This window comes from Periplaneta americana, chromosome 10, assembly GCF_040183065.1.
Source record: "Periplaneta americana isolate PAMFEO1 chromosome 10, P.americana_PAMFEO1_priV1, whole genome shotgun sequence".
NCBI classification, from domain to species: Eukaryota; Metazoa; Arthropoda; class Insecta; order Blattodea; family Blattidae; genus Periplaneta; species Periplaneta americana.
Genome location: NC_091126.1, coordinates 92,543,388 through 92,563,798, shown reverse-complemented (window position 1 = coordinate 92,563,798; position 20,411 = coordinate 92,543,388). Strand labels below are relative to the sequence as shown.

The following is a 20,411-nucleotide window of genomic DNA, read 5'->3' as shown; positions in this document are numbered from 1 at the left end:
AAGACAAACGAGCTGTGAACTGAGAACTGACAGTTCTGTGTTGTAAATAGTGCTTTGTGTATATTAGTTAAGATTAACAGTTCATTGTTGTTCGTAATAGTCCAAGTAAATTGTCATTGTCATTCGTGGAGTGCACTAACGAATACTGTGTTACTGTGTGGAGTGGAAATCCCATAGTTGACGGGAGTGGAATTAAATTGTAGAAAGTGAAGAGTTATTGTTGAGATAATAAAATTACATTGTTGTTCAGTATAAAACTTACAATATATTAAAAACGTTTATGGGACAAAACGGAAGATCATTGATCAACATCAGCCAGGCGCGTATTTGAAATCCAGACGGAGCATTGAGAACAAAAGAAAATAAATTGAGAAATATATTGAGAATGTAGTAGGATGGAGAATTCAATAATTTTATGCTGCAGTAAGTCTGTTTCCATAGTAGGATAGCATATTACAGTTTTAAAAGAAAGTGGATTTCTACAATGTAGAGGAAGGTTTCTGATGAAGTTATCTAAAAACAAGATTTCTGAAAGAGAAGCAAGAAATTATAGCTTGCGCATTAGAGCAGGCTTTTTCAATCTTTTCAAGACTGTGAGCACCGCCCACATGTAATACCAAGTACCCAAGCACCATGAATTCGAATAGCTTTAATAAATACATACAAACAATTTTTAAACATTCATCATTTTAATAGAAACCATGAGCTTGAATATTACTCAGAATTTCAATGATGTCCAGGGAGAAGTGGCTTGTAGCTACATGCAAACATTTCTGCAGATGTAAATAAGTTAATCGTGATCGTGCTTTGTTCTTGAGGCGTTTCATACCTGAAAACGCTTTCTCAAACAAGTAGATAGAAACACTCCACAGTATTGAAAATTTTGGTGTCTTCTGCTCCCCAAAGGCTATGTATTTCTTCTTCTCGAACAAATATTTCAGCACTAACGACGATTGGAGATCTATCAATTCAAGTTCCGCACGACTAACCATGTAATTGTCTTGAATAACCTTGATTTGTTCGATTACTTCCACTCTAGATTGAAGAGAGTTGTAATGTTAAACGACCGTTAATTTTCTTCCAAAATACGAAAGCGCATTTGGAATTCGTTCAAGAGAACTTGAATTGCCCGCTGGACAGTTTCAGGTTGGGCTCGGCCAAGACTCGAGAGTATGTGTGCAAGTTCTGGGAAATGATGCATTTCGTTGTTAGTTGGTGTAGAAAGGAACCTTTCTAACTTGAACCGAAGTGAAAATATAATTTCTTTCATATCAAAAATTGTGCTTTTTTGACCCAGTATTTGTTTAATAAGCTCGTTCAGATACTGAAAGAGGTCTACTATGAAATCAATTGCTTAATCATACGGCGCCGATAAATCATGCAAGATGGCTTTCAGCAGGTTTGTTAAGGGGTCTTCTAACAAGAAAGTCTATTTACTTAATCACTTTGAAGTGTTCTAAAATATCAGGAACAGATTTGAAATGACTAGCTTGGTTTTCTTTATGAAATGCATTAAGCAACGATAGTGAACGAAAGGAAGGTGGACAAATCCTTTGTTTTCCCCCACTATTGATGGTGCACTATCTGTAACCACACACATGAACTTCGATATTCGGTATCATTTGATATATTGGAAGTTGGTAATGCCACTGTAAATGTCCTCACCTCTAGTTGTACCTGAGATCGGTAAAACTGTCAGAAATAAATTATACAGTTCCTTTGTCATTAACGCAGCGCACAAAACACATTAATTGTGCGACAGACGTAAAGACCGTCTATTCGTCAACAGAAAGACAAAAACGACTACATTCAAACAGTTTTAGTGGTTTTCTATTTAATTTGAGGCGAAGTAAGGTCAACGCATCTAGCAACCGTGTCATTACTAAAAGGCACATTTTTGCAGCATTAATCAGATCATTTCTACACTTATCTGGTAAACTCTTCGAATGTCACTGCCGAAACTATAAATACATTCACAACTTTTCCCACTTGAAAATGCCACGCCGTGCTTAATAGGTTTATGAGACAATAATATAAACTTTTCGGTTGAAAGCTTGTTCACGGCTTTGCTAGATGAAAAAAATTTCTGCTGACACGTGAACTGAGCTTTCAGTTCGTCTATTTCACGTATTTTTGCGCCTGACACCGTGGGATACTCCTCAGCAAACTCATAATGATGTGTATTGTATTGTCTATAAAAATTTGCTTTTCTGTAGGCTACCCTGATAAAATAGTATGGTACAACAGACAAATTACTCCTGAATTGTCGCCATTCTTCACCACAAGAAATTCCTTTCTAAAGGGTATTGTTTCTTCCTTTTGGTTCACTACATACTGGTATGCTGAAACCTTCTTTCGATGAAGAAGGTACTGAAATTTTCTAATTATTTCCATTGCGTTTACGCAAAATATATTTGTCCATGCTGTATATTTAAAATTGTTAAACTTATCTTATTCTAGTAAACCCTGAAAACACTATTTACAATTCACATTGTGTATCTTATATCTTTAACATCGGATGACCAGAAATTTCTTGACAAAAAGAGTAAACGTCATGCCTCGTAAAAGTTAAATAAACGGGTCGTCCTCCTGTGCATGAAGAAACAGTTGAGCTCGTGCGGGCTTGAATTCTGAAACAACAGTTTGCTAAACCGACGAATTGGTCGTATTGGGAATGATGATCACGAACTGCTATCTTGGCTCCTTGTTCTCCCAATTTAGCTCCTTGTGATCTTTGTTGTTTGGAGGTATGTGTGAGATTCTGTTTGTGCCAACATTTCCGGTTGATCTGCCAGAATCCCGGGTTCACATCATTATCGTCTTTGCTAAAATTGACAGACATGCTACATCGCGTGTGGGAGGAACTTCACTATGGAGTTGATGTGTGAAGAGTCACTATGGGGGGCATGTAATGAGCACCTGTAACATGTCAAAAAATTGTGGTTTTTTAGGTCACTGTAGGCTATAGTTTTGTGATCATATGTTTCGTAATATAGCCTACCTAGGCCTACACTGATTCTTTGAAACTGTTTCAATCCTTTGTAAACTCCCTATACGCAAGACTGATGCCGTCTGATTATCGAATATGCACGTGGAAGCGGAAGTTAATCTTATTGCCCAATTAACGTTAAAATGAACTGAATGGCTCATACCTAAGCACCAAAATAAACTTAGATTAAATTATGGTTAACTTTTCACTACATTTTGTGCAATGTATGCCTATTCGGAATTTTAAAAATACAAGAAATTCTATTAGAAAATACGTTAAAAGTTGTAAAAAAAAATAAGGAAAAGAGTGTAATTGGAAATAGTTCCAGATAAAGAACAGTATGGAGTGTTTGGACTTCTAGAAGAGTATAATACTCTTAACAAGAATATGTATGGTCGCCGTATTTAACATAAGCATAAGAACATAATAAATATAGTTCTTATTACCGCTACGTATACTAGGCCACATTTGTGTGTACCTGCCCTGTTTAAAAAGCGTTTGCAATAAGATTCTACCATTTTGTAGGTAATATTGAATGTTGGAGAAATGGTGCATTATGGTAAGAGAAACAGAAACTCAAAGAAACACTCTTGAATTAATTTCGCTTGAATTCGCTTGGATTTGACAGGTATTCGTTGCAGTATTAACATAAATGTCCATAGTAAAGCCATGCGTTAGTATGACACATTTATTTTTCTATTTTTATGCGCTGTACTCAGAACATAAGTTGGAGTGCGGTTAACATTAAGGTGCGTCCAGACTTGCAACGGAACATCGTAGCGCAACCGCGCTGCGATCCTATCTGGACAGCGAACGATACTTCGCAACATCGGCCCGCAATCTGAGCGTTACGGACCTAGAGGCGCTGAGTTGCACCACTTGTCGTTTATTCCAAGGAAAAATCAAAGGATCCAGAGGCCCGTTTCACAATCCTTACAAATTACAAATTAACAATTTACAAATAACAAGTAAAAGATTACAAATGCTTGTAAATTGTGTTTCACAATGCTATTTTATTAGTTTGTAAAGTCTGACGAACTTTACAAAATCAGCTAAAGAAATTTACAAATACGCATTATTGGTTACACAATATCGCCAGCGAAACTTTACAAAAATCACTAAGGAACAGAGCTAAAGTCGCTGTATTTTTACTACTATCGATACATATGTTTATATTTTGTACTAAAATAGAGTATTCTAAACTTGCTGATTCATATTTCACCAACAGAAAATATAAAATATTGTTTTAAAAAATTTAAAGTATTTAGATTTTTACATATCGGCGACAATGGAGTTTCATGTGATGTGATTGGTCGAGTATACCAATACGTCCATTACTTAAATGACCAAAGTTAGCACAAAATTCAGTCAAATAAGTAAATAACAGATTTGGTCTACGTACAAATATGCAATTGATAAAAAAATAATTACGATGTCTAAACACAAAAGCAGGTTAATTTTTGTGTTGATCCATCAGTATTTATTAATGTTTCATTCCTAACCTCACAAACATTAGTAAACCCATCAGCAGCATAAAAATTCTGTGCTATAGTAAATAACATTTTGGTGATCAAAAACCTGCCCCGAATTTAACTCTTTTAACAACATCAACTACCATGTGCGCACTTTTGCACACTGATATCTTAGAAATTCCGTGCTTATCTGCTAACCCACGGAACTGACTGCATCCAATGCAAAACAATACAGTTCTCGCTTTGAGGTTAGGGCATCACTTTTCTCTTTTGGATGTTGGCTATATGATGTCCCATATCTTGTAGGAGAGATTCCAGAGAAACGGGACTCGAAACGACTTCAGAATACTATTGCATTATTGAATTATTTATTTTTGGTGCAGGGAACTTCTTTATTAAGTGCGAGTATTTATTAAATACAGTCTTCGTATATAAATACTTTCGCGGTATTCTGAATTATAGCGAGGGAATCATTCGAAACCTTTCATTAAATTTATACAGTGATACGAACGTGCTATTAATTCTTGGCCGGAGAATTTTACGTATACATCATCGTTTGATTAGGCCTAAATTCAATATCTTCGTCTGAGTCACTAGAACTCCTTAATAACATCAAAACTGCTTTAGTTTAATTCTTAGTATTATCCAGTTACTAAAAAATTAATTTAATAAGTATTTCTTTATTGTATTTATTCATAATTTGTTGCAATATCAAATTTTGCACATCTCAGAGGTATTGTAGAAAATGTGCTAATTTTACAAGTAAAATTTACATGTTTGTAAAATTACTCTTTATTGTGAAACATAATACTTGTAAAGTGAGCAAAATTTAATTTGTAAAGATTTGATTTCCTTTGTAAAGTTCAACATTACAAACAAAGATTGTGGAACAGAAGTTTACAATTTACAAGCAAAGTTTACAAAGATTGTAAACATTGTCAAACAGGCCCCAGAGCGTTGAAGTTGCAGTAAGTGTGGACGTGCATGGAAGCTGGACTTGTAACACCTATTCGTGCCGCATGTGTGGCTACAGTGTTAGTGCACTGGCCTTCCATGACGACGGTCCGGGTTCGGTCTGCGTGGAATGTATGATGGTAAAATAGACGTTGCATAAGGTTTTTCTCGGGGTACTCTGTTTCCCTCTTCCATTCCAACACTTCACTTCTCCTTCATTTTATCTCTCGGAACAACTGGATAAGGCGGACCGCACAGCAGCGCCGACTATGCTCGCCACTAGTGACCTGGCCGTACCGAAATACAGAAGAACCCCTATTATCCGCGGTAATGAAGGAGGTTGACTGAACGGTTAATCGAAAAATCGGATAATCCGTACCATAAAATATTTTCGTAAATTAAGTGAATAACACTGGTTATTTTCTCCGTGGTCTTGTGTTTAATACGCTAGGTAGTGAATCAGAAGTTCATTAATTTAAGTTCGGTTGTGAAAGACGTGTTTTTAAGAGGTAAAAGAAACTCCTTTTAATGGCTGTTAGCGGAAAGATAGGAATAGTAAAGGTCTCATGTTGTAGATTTACATACTGTATACCCTTTATCCTTGATTTTTATTAAATCGCTCATAGCTGTAACATCAGTCTCGTATCGTGATGCGAGATGACTCACAATTTCTCTTTCCCCAACCACTTAATTATTTGGATTTTATTCGACACTTAGCACAACACGTTTTTTTTTAAACTGATGGAAAACATTTTATATAGACGTAATAGAGTACAGCAACTTGAACAGTAGACCAAAACTGTGTAGGCCTAAGTGTAAATGTTTGTAATAACACTCTAGAAAAAAATACGTATACTAATATAGCGTACAACAGTATCAACTTCATATGTTTCTGTAGCGAAAAAAAAACGAGCGAGAGAAAGATAATCGGATAATCCGCCAATCGGTTAATAGGGTGGCGGATAAACGGGGTTCTACTGTAAGACAATCGAGATTTCGCTAGTAAATTCGCGACTATATTCTTTAAGCATTATTTCAAATGCAAGGTTTACGTAGTATAACGGCGGTCTTTTGAATGCACTAGAAGAAAATACAGATTTAGTAAGATATTATATCAGGTTATTACAGAGAAATGAAGGAGAAATATGATGTGCTTTAGGAAATATCACTGAAATCATGAAATCAAATTTCGTGGCAATCGTCGTCAAGCGCTCGCTAGGCTACGTAATTTTTACCGCATTGGCGTTGTATTTTTGGTTCACAGAAAATAGCTCGTCTTTACGAAAGAAACGTTCAGCTCCCATAAAATTAATTATTGCTTTCATTACATTGCTTATCAATTTTACGAAACAATTATCATCAGAACCATTGGCGACTAGAAACATCACTAGCGTCCACCGATGTGGAGTAACGGTTAGCTTGCCTGACCGTGAAACGAGCGGGTACGGGTTCAAATCCTGGTTGTGGTTTTTTTCGGGAGTTTACGTCAACCCATTAAGAGCAATTGCTTGGTAACTTTCGGCACTGGACCCTGGACTCAATTCGCTGTCATTATCACCCTCATAGCATTCAGACGCTAGATAACCATAGATGTTGATCGTCTGGCCGCGAAACAAGGTGGCCCGGGTTCGAATCCCGGTCGGGACAAGTTACCTGGTTGAGGTTTAGTCCGGGTTTTCCCTCAACCAATACGAGCAAATGCTGTTTAACTTTCGGTGCTGGACCCCGGACTCATTTCACCGGCATTATCACCTTCATTTCATTCAGACGCTAAATAACCTAGATGTTGATAAAACGTCGTAAAATCACACACTACAAAAAATACATCACTAGCCAAGCGAAAAGCACATTCGCCCATATTGAAACAAAAGAAATTCGAGCGGGGTTTTAGTTTGTACGTAGTATATATGTATTTATTTACACTGCAAATGGGCAAGCACTCGGTGGCAGTGGTATACACAATATAAGCAATACACAATAAAATTACAATACACAATACAATTATGCAATACAAATACAATAAAATGTCTCCTCTCACATTATTTATCCCCTTATCTAATCCACTCCAACCTTGTCGCATTCCTTGGCCTTATGTCCCTTAGCTATCCCCTCATCTAATCCATGAAACCTTTTAACTCGCAATATGTATGCAAATAAGTTGCGTTGCAAAATGATTCAACCCCTATACTTATGGCAAGTACGGGTTTCCGATGTTAATCTAGGTTCTAAGGGCTTGAGGCTCCAGGTTCTATTCGGGCTCCTCAGTAGATGATGGAACCTTACCTGCAGGGCCAAGGAAGGATAGCCCACCTGTCAGCGTAGGATTAGCGTCAATCAATTAGTCAATCAATCAATCAATCAACCATCAATCAACAAATGAATCAACACCCATTCGTCTCTCTGTGTGGACAGTGAACATGGAATGGACCGAGCAAAACACGTTGCACTTTATGAAATTATACGGAGGTAAAGAAATTTTGTGAAATGTCAAACACAAGGAATTTTAACAAAAGTTTAAGGAACGAAGCTTGGGAGCAGCTGGTGACCTTCATGTTACGACCGAGAGTTGCGGACCGAGACGCGCAGCGATCCACTGCTTGTCGGTTTTTCTGCGTAACAATCAAAGGATCCAGAGCTCTACAGTTGATTTGTTAACGCTGACACAAATACGTTGGTCTGCGCATGCTGACGTCACACTGAGATGTTAATGATTGCAATTTGAATTTTATTGTTTCCGAATTATTATTAAATTCAGCAAACCATGCTGCACCAGTACCATGTTCATGCTTTATACTTATTTATGTTTATTTTATGTCCAACTTCATTATTATTATTATTATTATTATTATTATTATTATTATTATTAGCATCATCATTATCATCATTTATATTCATACGACTATTTTATTGACTCTGATTATTTCCTGATATATTGTAGTATTCAATGAGATTGTTTCCTAATTATTATTAAATTCAGCAAACCATGCTGCAGCAGTAACATGTTCATGCTTTATACTTATTTATGTTTATTATATGTTCAACTTCATTATTATTATTATTATTATTATTATTATTATTATTATTATTATTATTATTAGCATCATCATTATCATCATTTATATTCATACGACTATTTTATTGACTCTGATTATTTCCGGATATATTGTAGTATTCAATGAGATCCAAAATTGTAACATCTATGTTAATTCACATTCGGAAACCAAAATCACTGTCCATATACAAGATATTACTGTCAATAATACGAATAATCAGCAAGTATGAAGTTATTGGCATGTAAAAATATCTCAATAATATATTAATATGCTAGCAAGTATAAATAATATTGATGAATTTAAATACTATTATAGTCACAATCATGCCGTGGTATGAAAGAAAAATTTCACAACCTCGAGCGGGAATCGAACCTGCGACTTCCTGTTCTCCGATCAGGCGCTCTACCACTGAGCTATAGATTTCGTCTCACGCCAAAGGTTCGGAATTATCCTTTCATACTGGCGACTCTGTTATAGAGTACTGTACATAGCGTCTGATGTAGTCAGCACTGCTTATGGGTTGAAAGAAACTTTTACAAATGTAATCTTCATCTTACGATGTTTGGTGACGTATGCACGTCCGTTGATGTGACATATTAATGAATTTAATTACTATTATAGTCACAATCATGCCATGGTATGAAAGAAAAATTTCACAACCTCGAGCGGGAATCGAACCTGCGACTTCCTGTTCTCCGGTCAGGCGCTCTACCACTAAGCTATCGAGTCCGTCGGGTGGGGACGTTAAGCCTGGCGGCCATCTTGGTGCTACTCGGCAGAGTAGGCTACGTGCCGGCACCGGGTTTCCCCTTCTTCCTTCCTCACCATCATCATCCTCACCCATTCCCTACACTACACTTACACATACACTCACCCTAGTAGCCTACACGACATAATTCTTCATAGATACGCATCATGCATAACGTGGCCCGACGAAGTGGTGTGCAATTTGAAAGTGGGCCACAGTCCTGCCATCTATGTGCAGTATGCGGAACCCGAATCACGCAAGTGAAGTGAGTAAGCATTAGATACACAAATAATATTAAAATGGATTTGAGGGAGGTGGGATATGATGGTAGAGACTGGATTAATCTTGCTCAGGATAGGGACCAATGGTGGGCTTATGTGAGAGCGGCAATGAACCTCCGGGTTCCTTAAAAGCCACTAAGTAAGTAAATAATGTTCCTAGTTGTTTTGATTTTACTAGTCAAGTTTAGAATAAATAGTTAAAGTAAAGTTATTTGGCTTTTAAGATTACTTTGTCTTTCATTTAACTGATAAAATTCTGGAAGCAATTAACAAAAAAATTACAAGTAGGAGGGGTATTCTGTGATCTCTCCAAAGCCTTCGTTTGTATTAATCATACAATTGTACTACAGAAATTAGACCTATTAATTTGCGGTCATTACTATTTCTACTTTAAATATATTGAGTTCTATTTGTTTTGCATGAGATTCTTATATCTTGTGTAATCCAATTATTTTTAGATGTTTGAGAATTTTTGTGCTTTACAAGAAAACTTAGTTCAAAGATATTTAAGAAACGCATTGAATTTACTATTCATATCTTCAATTTAGCTTCAAAGTCCTTTAAAGATTCTTCATTTATGATTCTTAGCCTAATTTTAGTCTTGTGTTGATTCAGCAATGTTATTGCATATTATTGTACGGTTGCCAGAAATCGCATCGTAACTGCCACTCTTTCTTGAAGTGAATGTGGTATCCTTCTTTGCAACATTAGGCGCCAGCAAATATTTAAAGTCTGTAGGTGACATTCTGGTAAAATTTTTATAATGTCCACCAACTGTTTTGAACTTCAAGTCAGCCAGAAAACTTGAATCACCACATTTATTTCTACTTGTATATGATATGTAACTATGTTTGCCACCATTGCCTCTGTTTCCGTTTCTTTTTGCACGCAAAATGCAAATAAACATAGGCTGCTGCAACTACGTCCACGATTGAAAGTAGGAGTACCTGAACTGGCGATCGCTGGTAGGTTAGGGCCCAGTTTTACCAAACTTCGTTACAATAACGCTAACAGCATGTTAACTAACGTGTTGTTAAAAATTAAACATCCTGTTAGTGTAATAGTGTTTCACCAATCATTTGAGGTAGTTTGGTTAGGTAACATGATGTTAAGAGTAATGTAACAGGAATCAAAGAAGCAGTGATTGTATGAAAGTTTACTGAATGTGCCTTTAGTTGGTGTAGTCATTTGTTTCAGCGGGGAATTTTATTTTTTACATTATGGAAATATTGGAGACTAACATAATTACAACGGAAATCGAGAAAAAGAAAGTGTAAGGAGCAGTAATTTTACCTCATATGATAAATATGATTATTTCAGTATATCTAGCAATTATATGAACTCAAACGTAGTGATGGAACTTTCGTTAGGAAAAAGGAACAAAGATGGGTCTCTTTAACCCAATATTTTCAATCGCCATTTGGATGTGAAAATGCAAACTATGAAACAAATCAGTGTTATGAAAATATTAAAAGAAATGCTAAGACGGGTCATGCACAAGATACAGTGGAACATTTGAAAACTGACGGTGGTACTTTCACTCTCAAAGTTGATATTTGTACGAAGATTCTTTCAATTATCCAGGATCAAATAGAACCAATAGAAAATGATAATAATAGTGATGCTGAATAAGCGTAAACATTATTTTCATATCTTATATATCTAACATATCTTCACACGTTATTAGTCATAATTACATGTGAACTCTTAAATCAGTGAAATAAAGAAATATCGTTTTGAAAATCTGCAATTATATCTGAGTATTAATACGAAATAATAAATAATTTTAGTATTTATGAACATATCTATTCTGAATAATTAAAAATGCTGAAGTAGTGATTGCAGCTAATTGTTTTCACTGCAAATATATCTCGATTCTCCGAGGCTAGTCTGGGTTTCGTAAGGGTAGATCTTGCGCTGACAACATATTCATTATGAAACAAATTATTGAGAAGAGGAGAGAATGGAATCAGATCACCTACATTGTATTCATAGATTACGTCAAAGCTTTTGATCGAGTGCTGAGGAGTAAGCTTTGGGAAATTATGGACAGAAGGGGAATACCTAAGCACCTCATAAAAATATTACAGAACCTCTATAAAGGGACCCAAATAAGCATTAAGGTAAATTCTGGAGACATTAAATCCGAATATATCAACATGGGTGTCCGACAGGGCTGTTGTATGTCACCTGTATTGTTTAGTTTGTATATTGACGACGCCATTAGAGCATGGAGGAGAAAATTATTACAGTTGGGTTTTGACAATGACATAAACAGTGATAACTTTGTCCTTACACTTATGTTTGCCGATGATCAATTAATTGTCTCAAATTCTGAAAATGCACTCCAACGAGCTCTGTTTGAATTGCAGAAAATAATAGAGGTGTATAACTTTGAAATTTCAACTGATAAAACAGAATCTATGGCATTCCAAGGTCCAACGCAAATCCGCTGTAAGTTTGTTATTAATAATAAATTGATTAAACAAGTAAACCAGTTCAAATTCCTTGGTTACACAATATCGCCTTTTGAAGAAGCGGATGTCAAACAAAAAACGGAAATATTCAACCGAATGTGCGGTACAATAACTAGAACTTTAAAAAACAAGGCAAGGAAGGAAACAATGTTGAAGTTTTATAAGACAATGGCAGTACCAGCGGGTTTATATGGAGCAGAATCGTGGGTCCTCACCAATAGAGATAAAAGTAGAATTCAAGCTTCAGAAATGCGGTTCCTTCGCTCAGTGATGGGTGTAACAAGGAGGGACAAAATACGAAACGAAGAAATTAGGCAATCACTGAATATCTACAACTTAAACAACAAAATTGTGGAATATAGACAGAACTGGAGATCCCATGTGGAACGAATGAGTGATGAAAGACTGCCTAAATTAATCTTCGGGTATCAACCTAAGGGCTTCCGTAATATTGGTAGACCAAGAAAACGATGGCAAGACCAAGAATAAGCAATATGTATGAAGTTCGCAACAGGTAGAGAGGCCTAAAGCGTGATGATGATGATGATGATGATGATGATGATGATGATATATCTCGATATAATAATGCGGCGTGTAACATATGTTCTCTGGCAGCCATGATTCACGCTGTAACAGGACGTTAAGGATTTAACTGAGGGAGTATGCTATGTTAATTTAACAGTGGGTTTAACATGACGATAGCAGTAACAACAGTTGATGAAACATCACTTCCGTTAAGTTTGCTGTTAAACTGCCTTAACGTAATGTTAAATATTTAACAAGGGTTGGTGCAACCGGGCCGTCGTGTTACGGACTTCGGCGCGGGTTTAAAAAGTTCATCCCGCAACGTAATAGTGCAACCACCGTGCGTATAGGGAAGACCAGGTAACTTGATACCCTAAGGGTGAAACCTAACCATTTTTCCCCCATTACTACAAATGCTAGTGGATTATGGTGATTTTCTAGTTTGAAGGTTGAATTTTCTTTTGCCAACTTCGTTTCGAATTTCGATACTGACAAATACTATAAATGGTAGTGATTTTGTAACCGGTATGTTGGCAGCTGAGGCAAATATCGACAATATTTGCCGGTACTGGAGTTCCATGAAATTAAAATTGTACTAAATTTCTCAGTCGGTTACTGGAAGATAGTGAAATTCGAACTTATTAATAATTAATTAATATTAGTATTAATATTAATACATAATAGTTATTTTATGTGTTGCGTTGTGGTTATAATTCAAGAATAGTCAGATAAGTACGAATGAATATAATATACTTGGGCGTGATAATGCACGTGGGTAATGGATAGAAATATTATTTCAAATTTTAATGAATTTCTTTCGTGTTTAGATTTTTATTACTATGTCAAAAAAATGAAATAGTGTTGCAGTGACTCCTCCAAGGAAGAAAATGTGTGGCATTCAGAGTACGCTTCAGAAATCTGTAGTTCACGTGTATAATGAGTTGAAGAAAGAAGATAATGAAGAAGGAATTATGCTAACGGAGACAGCAATTACAACCAGAATAGGACAATTATTAGGAGTAAGTATTCTTAAGCATACATTTCAAAGTGGTATTCAGTTTTAGGAGTTTGCACTAATAATTTCATGATTGTGGTCAAACAAAACAAATTTTTAGGTTAGGCCTACATGTTTAATCAAGTCAGTGATTTTCATAATGCCAAACTAAATACATTTAAGATACTGTAATACTGCAGTAAGTGATAGCTTAAATACATTTACAAATTAGACGAACAAGTAATCAAACAGCACGAAAGTAAATTTCCAGTTTTCTCTTTTGGTATTAAATTAACCGTTCAGATCACAATTTACATGCCACATCGGCCGAAGAAAATACAAGTCATATTGTAATTATTAACTTGATATTGCAGCAAATATTACATGAATGTTGGCCTGTTATGGTGCTTAAAAATAATTCAATTTTATATAATAACTATATAACATACTCTATAAAGCATAGGAATGTTGACTCTGGCTGAATAATTTATTCATGACTGGTCTAAGTAATATTAAATATGGTGTTTCTTCAGAAAAGCTACCCCACCCAAAGTACTTGTTAAGATATAACACTCGAGAGGACGAGGACGCACTACTGGGAAACTAACCATTTCTCTTCGTCCTGGACCTCTCGCATGTTATATTGGTAATTAATAAAAAGTTTGAGGGAGGGACTACAACAATGCATTAGAATATACAGGTAAGTGGCAAAGGATTTTTGTGCTGAAAGTATTTGTGGCTGTGCACTAAAACCACGTGTTCATCACTATGTAAATATCACAGAAATCAATTAAACAAAATAAAATTATGCCTTCTTTGATGTAGCTTTTCTGGAGAATTACCTAAATATTAGCCTACTTAAACCAATCGTAGATCCAACCTAACATGTTGATCATTTTCTATTCATATAGCTGTAAATGTTGGTATCATGCATGAATTTTATGATATAACAATTTTTAGAAGTGTTATGTTATTGTTTGTTATTACAGCTTGGCTTTACTACAGCCACGTAAGTGATAAATTCACAGAAGGGGTCCCCACTTGTGACACCAGGAAAACATAGACTACGTAAACATCCAGTGACTGATGCTGATGATTTTACGAAAGATGCAATTGCGAGATTTATTTATGACAAGTTACATAAAGGTAGGGAAGTTACAGGAATTATTGTGTTGATTTATGCAATGTAATTCTGATATTAGTCATATGTATAAAAATATGGCATAATTTTCATTTACTGTTACAGGGGAAGTACTAACAGCAGCAAAAGTTCTGGAACATATGAATGATGATTATGAAACATATTTATTTAGAGTATCCTTATCATCGGTGAAAAAAATTTTGAAAGAGATGAAATTTCTATGGAGCAAAGGGGATCCTTATACACATGTACGAGAAAGTGATGTTATTCGTTTTTAAGAGAATAAATAAGAAATGTGGAGCGTGAGAACCCTAAACCCATAGTATTCTTGGATGAGACTTGGATTTTTATGAATGGTAAATTTCAATGTATTGTGAGACATTGAGTGATTGAATTTTTTACTAACAAATAGGTTAACACTTATGTGGAATATGAAATTGCAATTAATATAGGCTACTAGTAATGAATTCAGGTGGGAACAACATGTTTTGCAATTAATAGTTTCATATTATAACTAGAGGCTAGTTATAAAATTCTTGAACGGTTTTCCTGTCTTTAAAATTTTTGTGTCTCTTAGAGTGTCAATGTGAATTGCTTTTCTCTCTCTGTTTTTTTAAGTAGGATCACCCACTTATTCATGAAATAAACCAGGTGAAGTTTCCAGTGACATGAATGGTGTTATTCGTAGACCAACAAATGAGGGTGGAAGATTAGATGCCAGAACGAAAGGTGGATTTATACTCGGTAAGTTATATTGATTTATATTTTACATAAATTTGGCAAGAGTAATTTTTTTAATCAGGGTACAAAAATATAAAAATTGGTGACTAAATAAAAACGTGGGAAAGCCTTTCACCAAAGAGGATCTCATGTCATGTCATGTTATGTTATGTTTTATTTTCTTTATTTAAATGCTGTGAATTCATGTGACGTAATTATATGCCCAGGTATAATTTTTATTGCAGGTGCTGATTTAATTTTTTCATGCAATTGAAAGAAAAGTCTGGACTACCATAGTGCTATTAATAGCCCTGTAGTTGAGAAGTGGGTGCAAACACAGTTGTTAACCTGAGAACATTAGGGCAATGCGTTATTGTCATGGATAGTGCTGCATATCATAGCAGACTTGTGAAAAATCAGCCAACAACAAAATGGAGGAAAGAACAGCTACTGGTGATTGCAACTGAATATAATAGATTTGTTGTATTAAATGATAAGAGTTGATGGTGTGAAATCACCTTTTGATATTACATTGCAATATTAATTTCCATACTTTACAGTCATTATTATTATTATTATTATTATTATTATTATTATTATTATTATTATTATTATCATTATCATTAGTATCATTACTACTACTACTACTACTACTATTGCAACCGTTTCTCTTATTTCTCATAATTAGGCATACTTACAGATGCTACTTTTTTCTTTCAGGTGAAATTGAATCTACATAAGAATCCTAAAACAACAGAGCCTTGCCAATTACTGTTCTGAAGCGGCCTTGTCTTATGTGTTGTGTCTATATACAATTAATTCTTTCAGTTTTTTTTCCCCTTTAATGTAATGAAGTTGTTGGTTGATTGATACCAAGTGTTCAGCAGTTGATGTCATTTGTTATCTTGCACTCCAATATTTAACCAGATGATTGAAAGCTGTGTAAAGTTAAACAGTCAAGACAATGATCCATATCTTCATTGAGATATCAGAAATGGCAGGGGGAGATTCTGAAATATCAGTTCTTTGTAAATATTTGAGACAATCATGGCCTGTGATAATATGAGTACTGCCACTGTAGATTTTCATAGAAGTTCAGTTATTAAATTAGGTGTATTATTTTTACTATGTATTGTACTATATTTTTGTTTCGCTTAATTGATGAATTATATATGCTGTTTGAATAGTAGACTGTAGGCCTATAGCTTAACTGATGAATTGTATGTGCTGTAAATTAAATAGTAGGCTGTATACCACAAGTGATGAATTGTTTATGCTTGTAATGTGAAGTAATTTGCATGATATTTATTATCAATTTCTGTATATTTCAACTGATTGAATTGTTTATACTTTTAAATTGAATTAATTTGCTTGCTATGTATTATATTTTATAGCTTAACTGATGAATAATTGTTTAGGTTTGTCAATTTAATAATCTGAGTGCCATGTACTTCATATTTTTAGTGGAGCCACCAATGTAGGTTAGTCGGTAGACTCGTTGGCCTGCAAATTCAGAGCTGCACTCGAGGGTAGTTTGGATCCCCCATTTGGTCTGATTAGTTGGTTTCTTCAGAGGATTTTCCTCCATCGTGGAGTGGATGCCGGATGGCCTATTGCAATTTTTTCATTTGCTTTAGAATCATTCCGATTTTTGTTACCACATTGTCATGTTCTGATCTTGTTATTCTTTTAACAGTGTGGTAAGATGCAGGTATAGATAACCTTACAGTAATTTTGCTACCTTTCAGCTACCTCATTACCTCCCACTCCATAAAGTTCATGGATCCACGGAAGTACCAGTCGTCGATGTAATTCGACCATTTTGCTTAAAATATTAAAACACTGTAAAATATTGAGATTTCATGCTGTTACGTCCAATACTGCAGCAAGAATATCTGATTTTGAATCCGATAGTATGACAGCCTTCTCAGATTTATGAAGTCGATACTGGAGATTTTGTAAGCTTAAAAGTGCATCTAAATTTTCACTATCAAAATTAGTCAGTGTTTGAAGTTAGTTAGTTAGTTAGTTAGTTAGTTAGTTAGTTAGTTAGTTAGTTAGTTAGTTAGTTAGTTAGTTAGTTAGTTAGTTGCGTTTAAAAAGGGCGCGTCAGCTACTATGGCTATTTGCGCCCTTATCTAAAATCTTTCACTAAATACAAACACAATACAATAACCAGAATGTTTAAAAAACTAAAAAGCGTTGTCACGGTTAAAATGGGGCAAACAAGTGTTTAAATATAATTCCCTCTAAAAGGGAATATACTGGTATTGTACTACAACACCACTACATCTATGGCTTGGTAAACAGGATCCATCTATGAAAAAATACTGTATGTAGTCACTCACTGACCAGATCATTTATCGTTTCTAATGATTTTTAAAATGTCTGGAGAAGTATCACATTTCTTAACATCATCTGTTAAAGTTAACTTATATACTATTCATTTTGAAATAACTTGGGATTGTGTTTTATTAGTAAAGTTTCCCTTAATTGAGCAAGTTTGAGTTCTCCAAGTAGAGTCAAAAAGTCTGTTGGGATTTTGGCTCAGTTTATTAATATTTGTGGACTGTGATTTTTTGTTCTAGAGAACCATATTATCTGCAAATGATGAGATTATCATAAGATCTATTTCTTTAGTTAGACCATCGACATTAATATTGGAAAATGTATTCCTGAAAACAACAATGTGGGAAGCCCAGATGAATCTGTCTCTATTTACATATTTGTGACAATGAATCAAATAATCAAGTCACAGGCCCAGTGTAACACTTTATCATGGACACCCTAAGTTTGCAATTTCTTAAGTGATTTATATCTACAGAGCCATATGATCCTTGAAAATAAATTAAAATTGTTAAGGTGTTTTGTTTTCTGTTTAAAATATCTTTAATATCTTGACTAAAATTTAAAATCTGTCCATTTGTTGAATGCAATTCTCTAAAGTCAACTCAATAAGATGAAAGTTAGTTACTAGATTCCAGGAACCAATTCAATCTATGAAATCATCTCTTCCATAATTTTGGCTATCATACTAGTAAGTGGTATCTGTCGATAACTCGAAAAGATATTAGTTGAATAATTGCTTTTCAAAATTGATGTTATGATAGATTTTCTCCAGACAGATATTGCATTTTAGATGAGATTACAAGATAAAAGTAGTGAGTTTGCTTGTTTGCCAACATGTTTAAGAAAATCAGCATGTGTATTGTCTGGACTTGGAGATGTTTTGGGTCTTATGTTATTAAATTAATAGTAATATTCAGTTCTTGATTAAATATTGTTATATAAAGTAGATTGTAGATTTAATATTTCTTTCAGTTTTTCCTTAATAGTCTGACGTACACAGATAAAACTAACAACCACACCACCAACTAATCTAATAGAAATTAAAATATAATTAAATGTAGAAAAAGTAATTAAAATTATAAATACACGTAATGAACCATAACCCCCTAATTTCAACAATATACTATTTTATTCCCTTTTACAGCTTGTAGATAATTATTAATTATAGTTATTACTTATTAGCATAATATTTATTGAACTTATTGGCTATTTCACTTCGTTTGAAAGATGTTATTGTGTACAAAAAGCATTTTTTGATGATCGTTTCATGCTGTATGTTGTGTATAAATCTATGATTTCTGGCCATCTGTTCTGTGTAATCCATCTTTTGTATAGAATTAATAAAATACTCTTTTGGTAGTAATTGTTTTATTAATTGAGTATTTAATTTTCACCAGCTCACATTTCTTGAATCATTTGTTTTTTCTTATTTAAATTTAGGACACAAGAGCCAAAAAGAGACTTCACAGTTATGTATCATACATTTTTTCAATGACAGACGTGGAGTTGCAGAAATAATAAGTGTAAGTGTAACATTATTAAGCAATTTACAAACAAATGAAATCTTTAAAAAGGTATCTAGAAGTGAAATTACTTATGGCTTTTAAGGACCAAAATTATTTTTGTAAGTTGATGTATTATTATTTCAGTTTTAGCCTAGTTGTATTATCCATTTCCTTACTAATTTCAAAAGATAATCAGAAGTTCATTCGAATTCCAACCAAAAGTCAATTGGTTATTAATTTATCTACCTTTAGGAAGTACAGTATATGTACGCTGGAATCTTTGAAGTGAAGTGACAATAATTTAATTGGTCTTGGAACAGATTTGATTCTTGAATATTATATACTATACTTTGTTGTATATTTACGTATAGTAACCTGTTAATGCTAATACTAATAATAATGTAAAGGAATAAAAGAAAAGAACATAGCAATACATTTCTCATTATTATTATTATTCTCATTATTATTGAAACTATTTAGAATAACCTTCCAACATTAAGGTAAAGTACGGTGAGTAAAGAAGTCATTCAGTACATAGGATCGTGATTTTACTACATGTGGTGATATCTGGTAACAGTTGGCAACACTGACAAGGCGGAAATATTTGCTGTTTGGGAACTGAACTTACGTGATCCTCACTATTTTTTATAGCATTGCCCAGGCGCGGGTCGTGGTTGCGCTACGGGTTTCGGCGCGCATATCTGTACGAGGCTTTAAGCGAACTTATGTTCAAACCCCGATGTTGACTGAAATGTTATTATGGTGGATGATCGATGGGTGGAGGATTTTTCAGAGGTCTCGCGATTCCCTTCAACTTTACAATCTTCACTGAAACAGTTCTAATTTCACCTCATCATTCCTTCTATAAAATACAAGCGTCGCTAATATGTCAGGTACACGTGAAGAGTTAATGCACAACATTCTCTCTGTAAAGCCCCCCTCCATGGAGTGATATACATTGTGGATGTCTCTGGTGAGGCCCAACTACTAAGACGGAATTGATATTTCAATTGACTACTGACAAGGAACTGTCTGATCTGTTTCTGGGTTGTAAATACAATCTCAAAATTTCAGCCAAGCCGCCCGTCCCTTCTAACAATACACCACAGGTTCGCATTGCACAAGTTCTTGCGACTACATCCTCCGAGAATTAAAAGAAGAAAATGTGAACATTTTATAAAATTTCAATCTGATGACGCGTGA

The 20,411-nt window shown here is 34.6% G+C and overlaps 1 protein-coding gene and 1 long non-coding RNA gene across 3 annotated transcripts in view; both read left to right on the top strand.

Moving 5' to 3' along the window:
• LOC138707729 (DNA-binding protein RFX2-like) overlaps positions 1-5,564 on the top strand; it is a 168,318-nt gene extending 162,754 nt beyond the window's left edge. The window contains exon 5 of the mRNA XM_069837595.1: positions 5,408-5,564. Within this exon, the coding sequence (XP_069693696.1) occupies positions 5,408-5,564 (157 nt within the window). The remainder of the gene's footprint in view (positions 1-5,407) is intronic.
• An 8,948-nt stretch (positions 5,565-14,512) lies between these two features.
• Positions 14,513-19,495, top strand: LOC138707892 (uncharacterized). 2 transcript variants are annotated; one of them, XR_011334420.1, is made up of 5 exons: positions 14,513-14,639; positions 14,740-14,990; positions 15,253-15,378; positions 15,600-15,807; positions 16,075-19,493. It is a non-coding gene; the product is annotated as an uncharacterized lncRNA (long non-coding RNA). The 2 variants fall into 2 exon arrangements; XR_011334419.1 differs by having other exon boundaries at positions 14,740-15,378; positions 16,075-19,495.
• Positions 19,496-20,411: the final 916 nt, after the last annotated feature.